The sequence below is a fragment of the Mauremys reevesii genome, linkage group 2, assembly GCF_016161935.1.
Source record: "Mauremys reevesii isolate NIE-2019 linkage group 2, ASM1616193v1, whole genome shotgun sequence".
In the NCBI taxonomy this organism is placed as follows: domain Eukaryota; kingdom Metazoa; phylum Chordata; order Testudines; family Geoemydidae; genus Mauremys; species Mauremys reevesii.
In genome coordinates, this window is record NC_052624.1 from 77589982 (window position 1) to 77611620 (window position 21639).

General features: G+C 50.0%; 2 protein-coding genes across 2 annotated transcripts in view; one reads left to right on the plus strand and one right to left on the minus strand.

Annotated features, from left to right (window-relative positions):
- The window catches only part of MTURN (maturin, neural progenitor differentiation regulator homolog), a 38588-nt gene that overhangs the window by 10104 nt on the left and 6845 nt on the right, over window positions 1–21639 (minus strand). The window contains exons 2-3 of the mRNA XM_039522199.1: window positions 9948–10479; window positions 3651–3773 (exon numbers count right to left, since the gene is read on the minus strand). Of these exons, the coding sequence (XP_039378133.1) occupies window positions 3651–3773; window positions 9948–10109 (285 nt within the window). The 5' untranslated portion in view covers window positions 10110–10479. The remainder of the gene's footprint in view (window positions 1–3650; window positions 3774–9947; window positions 10480–21639) is intronic.
- LOC120397256 (basic proline-rich protein-like) lies at window positions 10275–13061 on the plus strand. The gene is given in 9 exon segments (XM_039522962.1): window positions 10275–10344; window positions 11151–11593; window positions 11596–11850; window positions 11894–11933; window positions 12006–12416; window positions 12470–12570; window positions 12630–12711; window positions 12772–12870; window positions 12961–13061. Coding segments are annotated over 9 exon segments (1602 nt in total).

The window sequence follows — 21639 nt, forward strand, 5'->3', positions numbered from 1 at the left end:
CAAGCATTTAGGAAGACCCAGTCCATGCCTTAAAGTGTTTATAAAGAAACAGAAGGAGAGTGGGGTAGAGGGACAGAACAGGGAATAAAGTGATCTGGGTGATGGCAGCCACAGCACATTAGCATCATGTCATTATTCTTTTAAACATATCAGTTTAACATATCTGTCCTATTTATATTACAAAATCTTGGTTTTAGTGTGGGGGGGGCATTGTGGGTTGAAGTGGTGGAAGAAGGGAAGGCTGGAACAAGAGAGGGGAATGGATAAAAGGAGAGAGAAAATGAGGAGGTGCGCAGGAGAACAGGATAGAAGAGAGAGGAGGGACAATGGAGGAGGGACAGAAGCCTAATGGGCATGGAGAGCTAGTCCACCCAGATGAAGGAGTGCACCAGGAGGAGATGGGCTGGATGAAGGAAGACCAACAAGCAATCACAGTACAGCAAATGATGAGAAAACAATCCAGAGTCCAACATTTATTTATTCATTCAGTCCATGCTATTCATCTGTCAGGGATTTTGGGGTGCAGTGGGTCGATCTCTAAGTCTTACATAAGATTGATGGCCATGAGCATATCAACTTTTACACAGAAAATGTCCTACTTGTATTTAGTCTTTCATACTGAAAGTACCACATAGTGTCAGAGGACTGGAATGTGCAGAAAGATGTTGCTGGTACATCTAACCAGAGAAGAGTAACAGTCATTTGTATTTACAGTATATGATTCAGTTGTAAATAAATACTTTGGGTAGGGACTACGTTCCCAGGATTTTTTTTTATCTTGTATATTTTAACTAGTGCAAAGGGTCTTGTACACTCATGGTGGTATCTAAATAATCCAATAGCTTGTAAACAGCAGACCTGGGGGAAGGTGATAATGTATTTAATCAAAATCTAACAAATATTAAAATATGTATATATATGGCTTAAGAAATACAAATGATTCTACTCTAAAAATAATGTGGCTGCATTAATTCTTTCCCATCAGGAATCAATGGCCAGACAAAAAGATAGGTGCTTAGAACTACCAGCTTCATGACCTGTATTCAGGAACTAAAATTACATAGTAGAAACAGGTGTGTTTGAGGAAATGAGACAAGGATGCAGAACACCAAAAAATGATAAGTGATGAGTTTTGTGGGGATTTTATTATTTGATTTTTTGCTAGGAAGAGACTAAATAAGCTCAATTTAGTTCATCCATGAGAAAGTTAACAGGTGACTTGATCACACTCCATAAGTATATTGGGAAGAGATTTCTGGTAATCTGATCTAGCGCAAAAAGGCATAATAAGATCCAATGGTTGGAAACTGAAATTAGACTAATTCAGACTAGAAATAAGGAGCAAGTTTGTCATAGTGAGGGGAACTTATTTCCAATGGCTAATTATCTAGGGATGTGGTCAATTTCAGCCACATGAAGCCTTTAAATCAAGACTGGATATCTTTTTAAAAGATACACTGCAGCTAAACAAGAATTTATGGGCTTGATGCACAAATTACTCTGTGATACAGTATGGTCTGTGTTACACAGGTGGTCAGACTAGATGATCACAATGGTCTTTTCTAGCCTTAGACTCTATTGCCTTTTATTTCTTCAGTTTAAGAGTGGCTTAATTTGGTTTATTTTAAACCAATTCCTAATAGACTTAAGCTAAACTTAAATAAACCTGATTTAAATAGAAACACTCGTGTCCAAACTGGGGTTTGCGTCAGTTTAACTAATTTGCGTCAGTTTAACTAAAGGCTTTGAAACCACTCCTTTAGTTAAACAGCTGGAACTTTCCTGTGTAGACAAGGCTTTAAGCTACACTGAGGGAAGGAAAATCTCTCTCAAGGGATGGACGTTGTTCTGGGAAGTGTATTTTTATATGTTTACCATAATTAGAGTAGCTGCACAGATGGATCGAATTTCCAGTCCCTTCTAAGAAAAGTGTGCATTGGCTCTATTCACCTCTGCTCTCTAGATGGATTTTTTTAAACTAAGTTCTTTCACAGTTGCCACTGAAGTTGGCAGTTGGCCTTCTAAGGTTGCAACACAGAGTAAATGAGGCCCAGTATTTCATAGGCACACTCCTGGCCACTTGCCTTTTGTATTAAACTCTTAGGATGAAGTTTAGTCCTCATGATCAGCTGGTCAAAATATAATCAAAAAAAGTTAGAAAAAAAATTGTCTAAAATGTTTCACTTTTCATCAACTGTTCAAAAACATAACCAGCTTCGCTTACTGACATGATCTAAGCAGACATAGTGAAAGCACTTGACTCTGCCAATAAACCTCTACTCTTCTCTATGACACTCCAGTTATTCCACTTCTAGGCCACTCAAGAGGAGAGGCTGACAATATGCTGTATTATGTGGTAGTTTAGCAAGACAAATGTCCAGTCGGGACTATGTTGAGACCATCAAATTCTCTTCACTTTGACAAAAGCCACGTTTTAACATAGGTCTCTGGCAGCAGATGGCTAGTACAGCAATATGAGGTATCTTAGCCCTATACATCTCAGCACTATATAAGGACTGATGAGCAGAAAATGTTAAGAGCAAAATATAACAAAACAAAAAAAACAAACAAACAACAAAAGTCCAACTATTACTATTCCACTCACTTGCTGAGACACTATCCTGAGCTATCTCAAATATCAGGTGATCTCAAGGCTAAAATCTGAACTTACATTTTGTGTTTCAAACTATTTCACTCTGCCTCCCCACACTATTTGCTTTATACAGGTCCTTGAAAACCAATTCCAGTGCCAGGAAATGACTCTGCCACCAAGTCCTACATAGCTTTGTAGCGCATGGGACCCCAGTAATGAGTGAGTGCTGAGAGAATGCGGAATCGGTCAACACTATGCTCGGCTGATGCGGCAACTCATGATGTCGGACGCCATCAGGTGATCAAGGGACAACCACATAGAACACATCACCGGACATCGGCTATACCAGGAGAGATGAGCTGGAGTGCTGATGAGAAGCGCAATCGGGAAAGTAACAAATACTTTCCTCACGGACTGTATTTTCTAAATGGACAACCTATCTAATTCTCAATTATTGAGGGACAATCTCCACTCTTTGATATATTTTGCTTTCCACAACCAAATCTCTGTACAACTTTTCATGAGTGATGTACCTGAGTATTCGGATTCTAATATCCAAATTGTATTGTTAAATCTATTCACCTAAATTTGGGGTGTTGCTGATTATGTACTCTATGTATCATATGACTTTTAAAAACTAACGTTATATTTGTGGGTCATCTAAGCGCTATACCCAGATGTACAGACACTCTTTTCCCAACCTATGTATTATATAATTTTTTTTAACATTAGCTTTAATAAAATTTTTAATTCCATTCTTCATATTCAGTGCTTGATCAACCATATACAATTCATCATCAAGGTAGGGTGCCAGTTCCACTGGCTGGGACATCAATTTGCCTCTCACCACAGCAGGGAATCTCAATTTGTCAAACGAGAAGCTAGAAATAAAAAGGCATCTGATTTACAAGAACAGGCTCCCTGTACTCACTGTTAGCTTGTTTGAGCTACTTGACTGGACAAATAAGTCATTGTGAAAAATCTGTCTTGTTCTCAATGGCACATTTTATTAAAATCACAAATATAGTAAATATATAGAAGTAAAACATGCACCTACAGGCCTGAAAGATTTGAAGACTTTTTCCAGTATTTCATGGAGTGTCTTTTTACCACAGGAAGAAATGTAGTCCTGTGCCAACTGCAGGAAAGGTAAGCAGTCCTCACTTTCACTCCACACATGCTAAAAGACAACAGCAATGAAAGAAAGAACAGGAGTTAATAGGAATTCATGTGATGTACCAAGGTGTACTGGACCTGCAATTTAAATTTGTACTAGGGATACAGATATTGCTTTACTTCAGGAACTGGGTATGGTCCCACATTTTTAAAGCAGCCTCCAGAGATCCAACTTGGTTGCATTAGCACAATATACCAGGAGATAGAGAAAAGGATGAAGGCTTGGAAATAAATTAGAAAATACACTGTTCATGATTGAACCAGGGTGGGGAATCAGAATGTCCCAAATACATGTCCCATCTATATCATTTTACAAGTAAAGTTGCTTTTGTTTAACATCAGCCCTGCAAACTCAGCTTGGGATCTGCAAGTCAAGATGAGGTTTTTCCTTCTTATGCATCATCCACAGTAATAATGCCCACAGCAACACATGAGCAATCTCATTCTTTTTCAGGTTGTTTGACCCTGTAATTTGGTAAACAACTCTCCTGATGATGCACAAGAAGAAAGAATCCTGAGTATGTCCATGGGGTACTCTGACCTGCCCCACAGCCTGGTTCTATGAAACTCCAGGCCTTCAACCTTTCCTGTAACCCCTGCATATTCTGCCAATACAATGTTGTTTGAAAAAGAATGCATTCAAGTGCTACGAAAGCCTTCAAACAGGGACATGACTTACATGGAAGTGCAGGGTGAAAATACTGTTTACAGGATGCTTTCTGAATGCCTCTCTCACTGAGATTCTAATGACAGAAGCATAACGCTGCAAGGAAAGGTAGATGCTACAACTTCCCTTACTTTTCTCCCCAAAGTACTGTGCATCTAATGTATCTGTTAGTTAGTACATGAACAGTAGGCTACACTTAATAAGGGTAGAGTAGAAACTCTGAAATTAAACTAATATTAAGAAAAGAATAAGAATAAAAAAATGTCTCAACCCATAACATGCAAACTTATTTCCTAGTCAGCAGAAATTAGCTGACATGAATTAAGTTCTACGTTTCTACAATTAAGAGATTGCAAAGCATCAGCTAAGTTACCTCTTTAAAAAGAAAAATTATAACTACCTTTGTACTAACCTCACTTGACCTACATTTTCTTTGCTGCCTGTGACAGTTTACAAAAGTAGTGTGTGTTTCTGAAGTGAAATTTCTGACAATACATGTAAAAATGGCCCCTTCCTACTGAGTAGATTTGCTTCTGGTATTCGTCCGGAGTCATACCTGCCCATTTTAGTGACTAAATTTGTTTTTTACCGGGAAATTTAATCCCATGTAACCTCACAATGCTATTTTTTTTTAACAGAGTCAGAGTCCCACCACATTTTAAACTCCACTGTGAATTTATCAGCATTTGCTCAAAATAAACTGGTCTGGTGCGTGAGGGGAAAATTACTCATCAGAAAATCTTTTAGTCTTCAAAAAGAGAGTTTTTTTTTGTTTTTTTAACATAGTGTAAAGCAATTAAGGCTTCCAGCGATCTTCACATCTGCAGAAGATTTAAAATTTTGGTTGTAGCAACAAACGTATTATGGAAGCATCTCATACAGGAAAGGCTTGGTTTCATCTACCAAAAGAAAACATGAAAGTATTATCATGATATCTAATAAAGCTGCACCTACAGACTTTTCTGCAAGTTCAGTACTGATTCATGCAGCAACTTAAGAATGTGAATCTAAATAGTCTGATTCACGAGTCTCCAAAAGAACCTGTAAAAGGATTTTTTGTCTTTCACAATAAGATAAATGAAAACTGAAGATTCAGCTCTTGCTTTGGAAGTTATAGCAGGACTTAAAAACTGCACACACACAGGATGCTTTTGTTGAGAAACCCACTAAATTTCTGCAATCTCTTTGCAATAGGGAAAACAGCCTATGGCGGAGCAGTAAGGAAAAGGTAAACCTCATCCTCCAGATAAATTGTTTTCAGGCTAGACCTATTTTGCTCTTGGTTGCTTTATGTTAACACAAAAGCACACAGCTACTAATTTCAATCTCAGCTGACCCAGGATCAAGGTAGAAAAAATTAAATCAGCATCTGTGCATACAGCATACAATCTTTGGAAAGCAAGGCTGAAGCAGTTCATTGTATAGCGCTTGAAGGTTTTTCCATTCAGTCTTTAGCGGGTTCAGCAGTCTTAAACGATATTTGTCGGATCACTTTTTTCAAAACCTACCTGTTGAGCATGCTAGTATAATATTTTATCTTTACTGAGCTAATTTTGTTGATGAAGAATATTCAGACTAACTGATTCTGTGCTAAGGTAAATTAGAGGAAATCTTGTAATAAGGTAATGCAAAATTGGTACTTGAAGCATCATTTAGTATGAATACTAGAAATAAAGTGACAACAGAGAATACATAATGTAATAACAACTTATTCCACCCTCACCCATACTGGGTAAGGTTATATAACAAAACCAAAAAAGTATTTGGAGGATACTGTAACCTATAAAAACAGAGATTAAGGCCCAGATGTTAAAGGTACTTAAGTACCTAAAGTGCAGATAGATACCTAGTGAAGAAGGCACCTCAGGTGCTTTTGAAGATCCCACTAGGTGCCTATCTGCACTGTAAGGTGCCTAAATACTTCTTAAAATCTAGCCCTTAGAGATCTTCTCATGTAATTAAAATTATGAAATACTGGAGTTCTCAAATATTTTCATAGTGTGAACCACATCTTAACAGAGATTGCTTTATGGACCACATCCTTTGCATTCACAATCACACAACATTCCCTGTGGCAACTACAGAAAGTGCTTAAGCGGAAAAGTAATATTAGGAAAGTATTTAATATATGTTTAGCTTCTTTTAATGTAATTCAGCAGGTGCAAACTAGGAGGAATCACCTATACCCACTGACTAGCCAGTTCCCTCTAGACCGCTACCAAGTGCTTTGTGGGCCACAGTTTGGGAAATTTCTGATTTCATGCATGATTAAAAATTATTTTCCCCATCTATTTCTCAACTACCTCCTGCCCTTACTTGTCTTCCTCTTCCTTCTGTCACACTCCTCTAATTAATTATTTCATCCTTCAAAGTTCATGATTTATCACATACCTCTCTGGCACCCCCTATGGCAGTGGTCCCCAAACTTTTCAGGGTCATGCCCCTCCCTTACCCCTGTCTTCATACCCCCGCCCTTGAGAGCCGGGAGCAGGGCAAGGGGGAATGCAGGCAGGAGTAAGGGGGACAAGGCTGGAGCCGGGGCTGGAAGTGGGTCGGGGGCCAGGGCTAGGAACAGACCTGCGGCCAGGGCGGGAGCAGAACCACGCCTGGGTCCGCGGATGGGTGTGGCTCTGCTCCCTGGCCCATGCCAGCAATGGCGCTGCGGCTGCAAGTGGGGCAGGAAGCAGATCTGCAGCAGGACCTGCAGCTGGGTGCAGAGCCGCGGCCAAAACTGGGGATGGGCCCAGAAGCCTGGGTTGTGGCTGGAGCAGAGCTCGGGGAAGGGTGGTGCTCCCTCCGACCCAAGTGGGGGCTGGCTCAGGCCCTGTCCCCACAAACTTTCCTCTGCCTCCCCCAAGGGGGGCACACTGCACAGTTTGGGGACCTCTGCCCTATGTACTCTGTTGAAGTCTCTTCCTTATTCTGAAATTAACATGTAAAAAAAAGTGATGAAAACACTATGGGCCTGATTCTCATTTATACTTAGAGTATATCTACACTGCAAGTGCAGGCCTGATATGTTTCTCATGCTAGCTAAATTAAAGCTAGCATGGGTATGCCTACCTATGCTACAATCACACCTGAAGCGCAGACATGCCCTTTGATCCCTTTACTACACTCTGACAGTGTAAAGAGGCCTCAAATCATGTAATTACACCATTCTGGCAGTGAAAATGGGCCTGAAAGTTGACAAATTAAAGTCAGACCCATTCATGTGACCAAAACCATAGGAAGGGTCCTTAGTGCAAGTGAGAATCAGGCCCCAGGTTTTTATTGTTTTCTTAAAGTGAACTTTAATACACAGTTCCACATATAATGAAAACTGTCTTTTGGAACATTTAAAAAAAAAGAGTCTGCAAAATGAGTCTGTCAGGCTGGTATAATTAATATGGTGCACAGATCATTATTAGTGCTGAGCTGTTATACTAAAAAGACATCATCAACTGAGGAAAAATCATTCCTGTCTTTTTTGTAAGAGGACTAATGTTAAAAGTACCTCCTGAGGGGATTACAGTTGAAAGAGATTGGAGAAACATAGTTCTCTGTTTTTCTGGTAGCTTTGCGTTGGGGGGATGGAGCCTTTCAAACAGAACAACTGGGAAGAAAAAAGAAAATGTGGTTGTAAAACCACAAAAAATGGCAGGATAGTGCAGGGACAGGAGTATGATCTGAAACTACTTATACTTTTGTGGTTTGGGGTTTTTTTAATTGACTAGATTTCAACTAATGTGGATTATATAACAATACAATACAACACATAAATGAGAAACACATGAGCTTTCTCTGTGATGTAGGATATCATTAGAATCCCTGGATGGAATTATAGTCTTAGTCCAGATCCTGCAAATGGATCTACATGAGTGCCCCCAAAGTGCTACTGACTTCAGTGGGGCTTGGCATGGCTACAGGGGCTCACCTGCAGGTATCCAGTTGAAGAATGTGGCCATTTAGGCCTGGTCCTACAGGGAGTTGTACACGTGCATAGGTGTTTGCAGAACTGGGGTGTCAGGATCCAGTCCTGCAATGGGCAAAAGGGCCTCCATACACTGGCAGAATCCTCACTTTTGTTATACAGTAGCTGGTGGATACATTAGTCCTTCAGTTAAACTCTACATCGTCTCTTGATTTGTAATTCTGCAACACCATCTGCACAATGTGATTAATAAGTATCTTCTGATTGAATTTTGTGCTCTTTGGGCAAGTCACTTACTGCACTTTGTCTCCATTTACCCAGCTGTAAAATGGGTTCTTATTGCACCTATCTATCAGAGGTTTTATGAGGGAGAACTTGCTAACATTTGTATAGCAGATTGAGGGATGTAAGGTGCTATGAATTAAAGTGCTATGGCATTTCTTCAATAATGCTAGAAACCATTACAAAAAAAAAACATTCTTTTATGTGTACTGAACTAGAGCTTTACAATTTATAAACCCTGCAGTAAAGGTCGGGTTTTCCCATTCAACACTAAGATGCTGGAGTTGGGGGGAAAACACCCTCTTGATCCTGAAGCCATTTTTGTTACCATCATTGTACGAACTTGCTGCTGAACTCCAGCAGGCCAGGATGTGCAGGCAACTGAGGCTCCTGAGGAGGGGGGAGAGGAAAGGCCAGCACCTGCCCCCCATCACACTGTAACCAAGATGGGAGTGGGGAAGGAGATTTAGGAAACAGTTTCCTGGAGGATCAAGGGTGACTAAGAGTAAATTCACACAGCCCTAGAGAGGGGATGGGACACGGGGGGGGGAGGGAGCCCTGTCATTCTGACTCCATTTTATTCTCCACATTCTCCATTTGCTGCGACAGCAAAGCAGCCCCCCAACCACAGCCTAGGGGGGCAGCGCACTTAGTGGTACACAAGCCATAAGCAAACCACAGCGCAGAAGCAAAGGGGGGGCCTCAGGCTCCTCCCCACCCCTGGGGGGCCTGCATCCTCGCCCAACCCCCAACTCCTCCAGCAGCACAGGGTGGGGCTGGAGGTGCTGCGAAGGGCCCCGTGGCTCCTTGCCCTACCTTGGGCGGGGGCCGCCTCCATGGGGTGGTGGCTGCCCCCCGCCCGGCAGCCCAGCCCGCCAATGACCACCCAGCCCCAGACTCCATTTTGCAGCTTTTTGCTACGGGCTGGGAATTCTCTTTCTCTCTCCCTCCTCCCGCCCCCAGCCAAGGGCTCTGCCAGCCCCGCCGCCCTCCCGGCTCCCTCGCCGGGCTTTGCCTGCAGCTCAGCCCCCGGCCTGGCTGGGGCCCGCGCTCCCCTCCGCAGCCGCTGCGGCCGGAGCCCGCCCACTGCGCCCCAGCCGCAGGGCAAGCGGGCGGCGCCCAGCCCCACAGAGCGAGGGGAGGCGGCGCCCGCCGGCGGGGTGGGGTGGGGTGGGGTTGGGTGCGGCGGGTCACTCCCTCCCAAGCGGGCCGCCGGCCCCAGGCGCTCCCCGCGGGGTCCCAGCCAGGCAGGCCGGGGAAGAGGGCGGATGAGGCGCGAGCAGCAGTACGGGGCACCCCCCCGCCCAGCTACTTACAAAATTGTCCCCGCAGCCGCTGTCCGGACACAGCACGTAGAAGGAGACGCCGGGGTCGGCGTAGAAATCCATCCTCCGCTCCGTCTCCTCAGTGGCGATGAGCTCGAAGGGGGTGTTGGAGCACCACTTCTCCGCCACGTCCGCCAGCTGCTGGAAAGCCATGCTCGCTCGCTCGCTCCCCGCCGCCTCGGGCCTGGCGCCGTCCCTCCCTCCCGCTAGGAAACGGGCGTGGGGAGAGGACCAGGCTGGGGAGCTCCCGATCCACTTCAGCACCTCGGGCTGCGGCTCCCACTCAGCATTATTTGCTAACTTACATGTATTGTTTACATGCCGTGCGTACAAGGCGCCCTCTTCCTCCTGGTGCTGCTGCTGCTGCTCCCTGTGCAGCCTGACATTGGCTAAGCGCGGCTGCGTTGTGTGTCTTGTGTGCAGGTCATTTGCGGGTGTGGGTAAAAGCTGGATGTGGCCGGCTCCTCCTGGATTCGGCCACAGCCAGGCAATTTTTGGACCCAAGCGCCCCCAATGCCACTGACTGTGTAAAGAACGAGAAAGATCAGTTTCTCCAGGGCATCAAAAAATTCCAGACCCCGGAGCATCCTGGCTGCGAAAAACCGTATTTGATCCTGCCAGTTTTTGAACCAGACTCCCAAATTCCACTGCATAAATAGAGACTAGATGCGTTGATTCCACCTAAAAACTCCAGACCCAGATGCATAGCAGTGCCACAAAAAGCTGGATTCAGCATCTGAATTTTTGCTACCAACTCTCCAAATTCCACTGTCTAAACAGAGACCACATCTAACCGCTTTTGCTCCACAAAGAAAAAAAATCTAGAAACCAAAATTTCGTTGTGCAATGCTGCTGCAAGGCACTGAGACCCATCATATGTTCTGTGTTGGCTCCTGCCAAGTTTAGGCCCCCAAACCACAAATTCCATTGTCTAAATAGAGAGCAATGTTACTACTCCTAATACTGTAGTAAAGCTTGAACCTTCATGCATGCTAGGTCCATAGTATTGCAAGCACTTGGATCCAACATATAGAGCCTACTGGATCCTGCCAGATTTTGGACCCAGGATCCCAAGGTCTACTGTCAGAAGAATCAGCACATACCGTATTTTTTTTTTTTTTTGGTTTTTTTCCTCCCCCCTCCAGGTTCCCCCTTCACCCCCCTTTACCATTTTTTTTTCCTTTTTTTGCGGAGGTTTCCCAGGCTTTCCCAGCTGTACTCCAGCCTGCCCCCTGCCGGAGCGAGGGAGGCCAGGCGAGGAGCCTGGGCGGGCCGCCGCCTCCCTCCCCGGCGGCGCGCCGCCCCCTGCCGCCGCGCCGCCCCTCTCCCCGGCTCCTCCTCCCCCTCTCCCCCCCCCCCCGCCCGCCGCTCCCCCTCCCCCCGGCTCCCGGCTCCCCCCCCCCCCGCCGCCCTCCCCCTCGTCCTCCCCTCGCCCGGTCCCCCCCCGCCCCCCGGCTCCCGGCCCCCTCTCGCCCCCTCAGCCGGCTCCCCCGGTCCCCGCCGCCGCCGCTCCCCTTCCCCCCGCCCGCGCCCGCCCCCCAGCCGCAGCTGCCCTCGGGCCCCAGCCGCCGGGCCCCGGCCCCCCGCCGCCCCCCTCCCCGCCCCAGCCTCCCCGGTCCCCAGCCGCTCCCCCGCCTCGCCCCCCCCGGCACCCCCACCCCCCCCCCAGCCCCCCCCCGGCCCCCCCCCGCGCCCGCCCCCCCCTCCCCCCAGCCGAGCCGGGACCCGGGCCCGCCCCCCGCCGCCCCCCCGCCCCCCTCGCCCTCCCTCCCCCCCCCCCAGCCCCCCCGTCCCCCGGCCGCCCGTCCCCCCACTCCCCCCCCCCCCCCCGCCCCCTCCCCCCGTCCCCGCGTCCCCCCCTGCCGCCCCCCAGCCGCGGGGCCCCGGGGAGCCGGCGGGCGGGGGGCGGGGGAGCCGCAGCCTGGGCTGGCCCCCAGCCGCAGCCCTCGCCGCCCCCTCCCCAGCCGCAGCCCCCCCGCCGCGCAGCCGGCGGGCCCCGGACCGCACGGCCGCTGGGGGCAGGGAGGGGGGAGCGGGGCGCGGGCCTGGCGCCCAGCCCGCCCCCCGCCTCCCCCGCCCCTCCCCCCCCCCCCCCCCCGCCCCCGCCCCCCCCCCCCCCGCCCCCAGCCCCCCCCGGCCCCGCCGGGCCCCCGGCCCCCGGGGCAGCCAGCTGGGCCGGGGGGCCGCCCGCGGCCGCGGTTCCCGGCCTGCGCTCGCCTCCCGCCCCGGGCCCCTGGCCCCAGCCCCCCCCCCGGCCCCCCCTCCCCGCCCCCCCCCCTCCCCCTGCCAGCCCCGGCCCCCCCCCCCGCCCCGGGCAGAGGCCGGCTGAGAGGCCGGGCAGCCGAGGGGGAGGCTGGGCAGGGCCCTGCCGCCCGGCCCCCCCCAGCCCCCCTCGCCCCCCGCCCCCCCCCCCCCCGGTCCCCCCCGCCCCCCCGCCGCCCAGTCCGCCCCCCCCCCCCCGCCCGGGCAGCTGAGGAGCTGCCGGGGGGGGGGGAGCGGCGGGGGGCGCGCGGCTCCCCCGCCGCCCAGCCCCCCTCCCCCGGCCCCCCCGCCCGCCTCCCCCCGCCCCCCCCCCCGCCCCCCCCCCCCGCCCCCCCCCCCGCCCCCCCCCCCCGCCCAGCCCGGGGGGCCGGACGAGCCGGAGCGGGCGGCCGGGGCTGGCCGGCGCCCCAGGCTCCCGGCCCCCTCCCCCCCCCAGCTCCCCCCCCTCCCCAGCCCTCCCCCCCCCAGCCGCCCCCGCCCGCCCAGCCGCCCCGCAGCGCCCCCGGGCCGCGGGGCGGAGCCGCGGGGAGCGGGCGGGGAGGGAGGCGGGGAGCCCGCGCCCGGCCTCGCCCGCCCCTCCCGCCTCCCCCGCCCCCCCCGCCCCCCCCACCCCCTCCCCCAGGCCCCCCCCAGCCAGCCCCCAGCCGGCCTCGTCCCGCCGGGCAGCCGGCCCCGCGGCCGCGCTCCCCCTGGCTCCCCAGCCACCCCCTCCCCCCGGCCAGCTGCGGCCCCCCCCCCCCAGCCCGCCCCGTGCGCCGCGGCCGGGCACTGCGGCACCACGGCCCGGATCCGGACCCGGGACGGCCCCCGGCCCGGCCTCGCGCCGCCCCGCCGGATGGATAGGCCAGCCCCGCCACCAGCCAGCAGCCAGCAGAGGGGCAAGGAGGGGGGGAGGAGGGGAGTTTGGGAGGGGGGGGGGGGTGGGGGGGGGGGGGGGGGGGGGGGGGGGAGGCAGGGACAGGGCTTACTTCCGTGTATAAGACTACCCTCAATTTTTAGGCTAAGGATTTTAGAAAAAAGTATAGTCTTATACACGGAAAAATACGGTATTGCCATACCAGTAAAAGCAAAAACATTAAGTATTCTGCCACAAAAATGTATTTCTACCACTTGGCCCAAGATGTATTTTTGGCCCCAACCTCCCAAATTCCAATGCCTAAGTAGAGAATATATGTGGATGTTCCTACTGCACCTAAAAATTCCAGACCCAGACACACCCTGTGCAAAACACATAACCCCAGAGCCAACACCTTGACCAGATTTTGGCCCTGAACTCATAAATTCTGAATAAACTTAACTCAGAACCATGTTGCTGCTCTGACTGCCAGACTAATCTGGACTTTGATACATCCTTGTACAAGATATAACCTGCACCTAAAACCTGCAGGATCCCACTAATATTTGACCTAAACCAACAGCTTCTACCATCTAAACAGAATAAGAGTAGGCACTCCTTTTCTTCCCAAAAAAATCTGAATTCTGCTATATCTTACTTGCAACAGCACTGCAAAAATATGTATTAGAATCCTTGCAGATCCTGCCTATTTCTGGCCCCACCCATCAAAAATTTACTTGCTAAAGAGACAATAAATTCCACTAACTGGACCCTGACACATAAGCACCTGAAAAATCCAAACATGAATCTGTATCCAGCAAGATCTAGCCCATTTTTTCAATTAGATTTCCAGAGTTTCACCTTCTATATAGAAAACAAATGTAGTGATGCTTTTACACTAAAAAAAAAATCTGTATCCATTGTATTCTATTTCAGTGAAGCCACAATAATCCAGGTGTGCCATCTTTCTAAATACAGACATATTTCCACCAATAACACTGTAATTCCACTATCTGTATAGGCAACAAATGAGACTGATGTACCAGAATATGATGGGCTGTGTTAGGTTCAGATTATATGCGGTTTAGCTGATCAGCTAGTAGCATAAAGAAGTGAAAAGGTTGTTACAAATCCCAGAAACTAAGCTTTCAAATACTGGCTTATATAATTTTGATCCCTGTCATGAATGATCCCATTTCTGCTGTTTGTTTCACTGTGGCTACTCTCTGTTGGTTGGTACAGTCAAATGAAAAATCAGTTTTTAGACAATGTCAGCTAATCGGTATTTTTTGTGGCTCAACGTGTTAAGTTTGGATAAAAGCTTCAGGTTCACACAAAGCCTCAGCTGTTGGTGATCTGGAAAAGAGTCCTGTATGCATTGTTGAAATAATATATTCAATACATTATAATCTTCAATCAAAAGTATTAATTGGCTAACACATAATCATGCCTTTGCTGCCAATGTAATTGATGAAATTCTGAGCAGAAAAAGAAGGTGAAGGAGGTATGAGCAAGGAAGCAATTGTTGTGGAACAAAGTATAGGGATCTACTGGAAACATATTATCGTGTTTGGAGCTTTTGCAATCTACCACAGAGGACAGGAAGAAAGATGTAACATCTATTTATAATTTACTACTCTAGATGTATATTACAAAAAAAAAATCATTAAAATATCAGGAAGGTTGCCAAATCAAGCACTGGTATGTTAGGAAATGCCAGAATTAAGGTTGCCTGTGCAACTTTAATTATCTCCAATGTATGTATACATGATGATACAATTACATGATCATAGACTCTTTGCCCACAGGACCTCTGGCCCATTCACTGCATGGAATAGATGGTGCTGTGAAAATGAATCAGGGTTATAGAGCGAAGGAGGCTGTTGTCTGTAGGACCCCTGCCTCATGTGTTGCAGGATTTGGAAGGTGTGTAGCGAATGAATCAGGGCATTGCAGGAAGAGAAAACTGGTCTCATGGGTAAGGCAGTTGAATGCTACCCTGGAGAAACTGATTCTGTTCCTGCGTCTGCCACAAAGTTCCTGTGTGATGCCAGGCAAGCCACCTACACCAAAGGTTTTGCAGTTTGCCATAATCTATGTGTTCCTCATTTTCTGGGTGCAACAGGTGTAGGCACCATAGTAGTTACGCCACAGTCTATCTATTGGCAGTCAGGGCTCTAAGGAGCAGGAAGTGGCTCTCTGCCCAGCTGCTGGGGAAGCGCTCCTGCCCCCTCCACAGGGGCTCTGAGGAGAAGGAAGGAGGCCTCAGCCTCAGGGGGTTGAGGAGGCTGAGAGGAGAAAGTTGCAGGGAGGCTGGATGGGGAGCAAGTCCCCAGACCCAGGGGATGCAGGACGCCAGGGGAAGGATGCGGATCAGGTCTCTGGCTCTGTGGGGATGAAGGAAGCTGGGGGAGGGTTGCAGGGGCTGGAGGGTTGCAGGGGCCCCTCATGACAGAAATGCCTGGGAGGAAATTAATGATTTTGTATTCAGTGCAGGTGTGAGGTAAATAAGGCCTGGGTGACACATTGAATATGGAGAATAAAAAGGAATATTGAATAGCTACCCATTCATGGAATGAGGCAGGGGGCCTGTAGAAAAACTTTACGTGAACATATTAATAATACTCATACCTGGTCTTACAAAGCGCTTTTCATCAGTAGATCTCAAAGTGCTTCACCATCTTTAATGTATTGATCCCTACAACAGTGCTATGAGGAAGTGCTATTATCCCCACATGATAGGGCATATAGCCCCCACAAGAATAGGAAGGGGCCAGAGAGGCCCCGGCGGCAGGGCTTGCTCCACCTCTCCATCCTGTCAATCATGCATTGATAGGGAGGAGGGCTTTAAAAGGGAGGGAACTGCAAGAAGCAAGGCACCAGACTGCAGGAGTGACTCCTGATGCTCCAGAGTGAATTCCTAGGCAGGAGACTGTCACCCCAACCCTGAGGAGCATATAGTAGACTCCCAGGGCAATGCAGACAGGCTGAGCCTGTCACAGAGACCCAGCCCAGGGCTGGTGCAAAGATGTTTTTCGCCCTAGGCGAAACTTCCACCTTGCGCCTCCCCCTCCTGCACCCCCGCCCTGAGGCCCCCCCCACAGCAGCTCCCCTCCTCTGCCCTGAGGTGCCCCCCTTGCCGCAGCTCCCCACTCTCCGCCCTGAGGCACCCCCCCGCCCCAGCTCACCTCTGCTCCGAGCATGAGCACCCCGAGCATGCCGTCGCTGCTTCACTTCTCCCGCCTCCCAGACTTGCGGTGTCTAAGCTGATTGGCGCTGCAAGCCTGGGAGGCAGGAGAAGTGAAGCAGCCATGGCGTGCTCGGGGAGGAGGCGGGGCAGGGTGAGCTGGGGCGGGGAGTTCCCTGGTGTGCCGCCCCCCCCTTACTTGCTGCAGGCGGCCCTCCCCGCACTCCCCTGCCCCAGCTCCCTCCACCTAAATGCTGGCAGCGACCGAAGATCCGGCCGCCGCGGTTGCTGCCGAAGAAAATGGCGCCCCCCAAATCCCCGTGCCCTTGGCAACCGCCTAGGTCGCCTAAATGGTTGCACCGGCCCTGACCCAGCCACAGCTATTTCCCCAAACCCATTACCTTGGCACTAGATTGTTGGCAGCACTGTAGAGTCACCCCTCCTTTCCCCTGGGATCTCAGGGTGAGAGTATCCCAAAGGTGTGGGTGGTTTGTGACTTCCATTTTGATCCCTCACCTAGAGAGACTTTTAAGAAGCCCAACAAAGGGGCAGAACCCACCTACCCATGCCACGAATATTAGCGAAGAGGGGCTGGTGTTGTGACCACTCCAGTGTAGATAACTGGGAATGGTCAGGTTCACCCACCCCTGAGGGAAGAGCTATGTTACACCTCATTTGACAAATGGGGAATTGAGGTGCACAGAGAGGCTAAGTGACGTGCCCAATGTCTCATAAGAAATTTGTGGCAGACCAGGGACTTGAAGCCATGTCTCCCAAATCCTGGGCTAGGACCTAACCACTTGACCATCCTTCCTTTGTGTAATTACATATTTTATCATAATGAATATTTGCAAGAGGACCCAAATTAAGGTTGCACAGTTAGCTTTAATTCTGGCATTTTCTATCTTTGGAGGGCTTGACTTTGCAATCTGAACAGTCTTTTAATGCAGCGTTTTTATATAATTAGTACAAAAATAAGATATAAATAATACAGAATTTCCTCCTTCACCCTGACATAGTCAGTTAGCAAGTTACACATTGGCAGCATGGCAGAGAAGAGTCTTCAGGGAGGACTGGAATGAGGAGGAGCTTTGCTGATTAACCTAGGATGGGCATTCCAAGCATAAGGGACAACATCCAAGCTATGTCCAAATCCTGCCATTTCTTCCTTCTCACCACATCTAAGATCCGGCTTTTTCTCTACCCCTACCAGAGAGGTAAACTTAACAACATTTAGTGAAGATGTGGCTGAGTGAGCAGCCATTCTGGTGCATGCAGCATTCTCGCCCTGCTGAGGTCAGTCACAATGAAAGCTGCTGGGCTTGGCACGCCCTCTCCTGGATCACCAATAAAGGCTTGCTCTGTCTTGTGTGTGTTGTTTGTTGTGCCTGCAGGTGGATTGCTAGGTGCTAATGACTGACTGGGCTCTGGTTCCTGGCAACACCAAGCAGTCAAGGCTGAGGCTGGCTTACCGCTGCAGCAGCGCGCAGCTGCTACGCTGTCAGCTGTGTGGGACCCAGCCTGGCTGCACCAGCGCACTGCACACACTGCGCTACAGTGGCAGCAGGCGCTGCAGTTATCCGCGCCATGGCGGCGCCTGTTTGTGTGCGCTGTCGTTTTGCTTTGTGTCGCATTCGCTGCGGGAGTGGCGTTGGGAAGGAAGTGCGTCGCTATTGTGGGCGTCATTCATTGTGCCGCTCGTGTAGCATCGCGTTTGTGTTCGCTTTTTCCGTTTGGTCGCTTTTGGAGCCATTCTGCCCATGCTGCTGTTTGTCTGCACCTGTTATGTCTGTCTGTGATCCTCTTGGCATGAGCTTCATTCATCTGCTGCATATCTGATGCAGAGTGTCACCAGCACGATGTTGAGCCTCAGCTCATGGATTGATGTGGCGGTGAAGGCCGATGAGCATATCTTGGGCTGATGTCGCACAGGGGACACTCAGAGTCACAAGTCTGGCTTTGCGAGATTCTTGGAACGGAGCACGCACTGGGTGGAAAAGGCATGCTCATGGTGTGGAGCCAACTTCATGGAAGACTGTGATGACTGAGGGCCTGCTGCAGAACGGATCATGCTGCTAAACTTTGATGGGACTGTGTGGCTGAGCTGTGGACACCTGGCGGAGCTGGCCACTTTCTGATGAAGGCCTGAGTGTGAGATCGAGGTGGCGCTTGGAAGCTGGTGATTGGGGAATGGATGCAAGTTTGGTGCATGGCGCGCAAGATGCAATCCAAAGAACTGCCAGTTTGGGATCCGTGCACGTAGGTATCGGGAAATTTTGACGATGTGAATCGTTTTGTGGAAAGGTTGGTGGGGGCGGCAGCGCATTGGGGTGGGAGCGTACATTGTGCTTGGTGCGGTGGGAATGGTGGGCTGTGGGGATCTATGGGTCTATCTATGGTATCAGGGGCTGTTGATCATTCTAAGCGTTTCACAGGCATGCCTTCTCTATGGCAGGTATTCTTCAGGCGATTGGGTGGTTGGTCTCAGTGTTCTTTTCTGGAACAGTGAGCTGCATGAAAGATATCTTTCAGAGATCGCGCTCAGGTGGAATGAGGAAGGTGCATGGAGATCCCCATGGGGGACTGATCCATGGCCACAGGAGGTGCCCAATGTGGAAGATCACAGGCCACCCTGTTCAGGAGAGTACTGCTGAGGCTCATGAAACCCCTTGTCAGGAAAGCTTTATAGAGCACGCTGGAGTTCAACTTAAGGCTGACTGGGACAGCCGCAGCGAGGGGCTGGCATTTGCTGTGCTTGAGGTAGGTTATGATGTTTGTATGGGAAGGGTAGCTTGGGCCATCAGTGAAGAATGGGAATGGCTACAGGGGCCGAAAGCATATACAGGTTGGAAGAAGGGTGAAATAGAGAGGTGAGGCAAGTCGTGGACCGAGGAGAAGCAGGAGCTGGAGACAGGGAGTAGAGAGAGAGAGAGAGGAAGGCTGAGAGGCAGGGCTTCAAGGATAAGGGAGGCCAGAGGCCTTGAGAATTTGAAGGGGATTAGCAAACAGTATGTTACTGCATTGCAGTGAAAATTGCACTGAATGTCTTTGCATTGAATGCTATAATAATAACTGTGCTTTGCTTACTTGCTATAATAAATAAAACTTCTTCTTCTACTAAAGGTTTCTTCAAAAAAAAAAAATTTCAAGAATTGTTTGTTAAAAAAAAAAAAAGCTTCCTTGACAGACAGACAGACACACAACATTTCATTAACACAAGACAACAAGGGTGTGGGTGGGTCTGGATTAACACCACATGCATCCTGTGCATGTTTCTGTTGCTCTGCATAATGGTGGGGTGGAATGGGTGCATATGGGTGCATGGTGATGGGGTTGAATGGTTGGGGGTGAAGGGTGGTGGGAGGTATGTGGTGGTGGGGGGCCTGGGTGGGTACGTGGAGGGGTTGGGTGGTGCTGGGTGGGAGGGCTGGCTGGGGGGTGTGGGGCGGTGGGGGTGGGGCACAAGGGAAGGAAGGCTGGGCTTGGGGGGAGCAGCATAGTAGTGCTCTGCTTGCTTGCGCTGAGTAGCAGGCATGCTGCGCCGGGCAGTGGCTCTTTATCTCTCTTAGCTCTTGGCTTTCTCTCTCCTCTGCCCCTTTCTTTCTCTTCTCTCTCTTCTCTCTTTTCTCTCTGCTTCTTTTCTTTTTTCTCAGTTTCTCTTTTGTTCTCTTTTTTCTTTCTCTTTTTTTCTCAGTGTTCTTTTTTCTTCTGACAGAAATGTCAACATTTCTGTACACACAGAAATGACAACATGAAATGACACGCAGTCAGTCACACTATCTAGTTCTCATGACACTATCTCCACACATGCATTATTACACTGAGGGAACTCACACATCTCACTTGCATTATTTGCTAACTTGCAAGCCCACAAAAATGAACACAGAGGAAAAACACAACAGAAGGAGGAGAATGGTGAGAGAGGAGGTGAGAGAGAGGGGGTTGGGGGGAGATCTCGTGTGAGTGAAGATGTGGAGGCCTATCTGATCTCAAAGATGATCTTCCATCATTTCTCTTTTAACAGGACTTAATGGAAGATGTTTCCCTACTCCTGGAAGATGTTTCCAGCGGGAGGGGCTCTTTCAAAGGGGGGGGGGGGGGCTCGTGACCTTAAATTCGCGTGTTGCGAATGCGCGCCGGTCCCCTGGTGAAATGTGTGGCTGTGGGCGTGCGTCTGGGCGTGGGACAAACACCACTGGGACACCTGCACTCAGTGGCCTGCGCTATATTGCTGCGATAACTGATCGCCTTTAAGCTGCTTTGAGCTAGAACTGAGAGCACAGCTGAGATAGCCCACATCCGCGGGCACATCCCATCCACCACTCCCATGCAACCATCATGCATGCCCCCACCCCCTTCCTCTTCCTCCCACAAACCCAAAAAAAAATAAACGCCCACGCTCCTCTGCTCCTCTGCCTGTCCTTCTGCGCTGCTGTTGCTGGGCTGCTGCTGGTACTTTCCTCCTGGCCTGCTCCTGGCCCCTGCATCCTGGCAGGTTCTCCTCCTTTTTCCCTTCCCATCTCTTTCCCTTCCTCTCCCCCTTCCCCTCGCCCCTCCTCCCTCCTCCTCTCCCTCCCCTGTCCCCTCCCTCTCCCATCGTGGGATTGGGGTCAAGTGGGATCCCACGTGTGTTGTCCCGTCGGATGTAAAAAGGGGCGATCGGGGACGGGGCGGCGATCGAGCGATTCCTCTCTCGGATCTCGTAATAGGCACTCCGCAGCCCTTTAACTTTCACCTGCTATGTAGTCCGTTGATGGATGGCCTGATCATCCCCTATCAGATATGTCCAAGATTCATTAATTCGAACGACCGGCGTGCTCTGCTGAACTGACGCCCCTGTCCCAAACACTGATGAGTGCCTCATCACCTGCTGCTGCTGCACCTGGGCTCGTTTGCAGCGATGGAGGCTGGGCATGTAACCTAACCTACCTGTACTGTAAACTGACCACACACAACACACAGCAAACGCAGGAAGGAGATTATTTTTTTAAATTTTTAAAAGGCGGGTCACCTGAGGCGGTAAGAGGCAGAGGCAGTGAGGCAAGAGCAGTGCAGGAGTGGCTGCTGAACAGGAATTCTGGGATAGCTCCTTATTCAGGGAGGACTGGTGAGTGTCCACACCTGCTGAGCTGCTGAGGTGTCACCAGCGCTGCACTCTTACACTCTTATACCCCACCGGTTTGCCAGCGCTGCAACCAGGGGGAGTTGCAGTGCTGCTTGCTCTCTGCAAGTGTGGTGTGGGTGTTAAGCAGCGCGCTGAAGCCTCCACCAGCGCTGCAACTTGTAAGTGTAGCCAAGCCCTGAGTCTCAGGCTGTGGCAGTTTAAAATAAATGAGAATTCAAGCAAGCAGCTTAACACTTATGATTTATGTATAATTTCAGAGCACTGTGAGAACCGC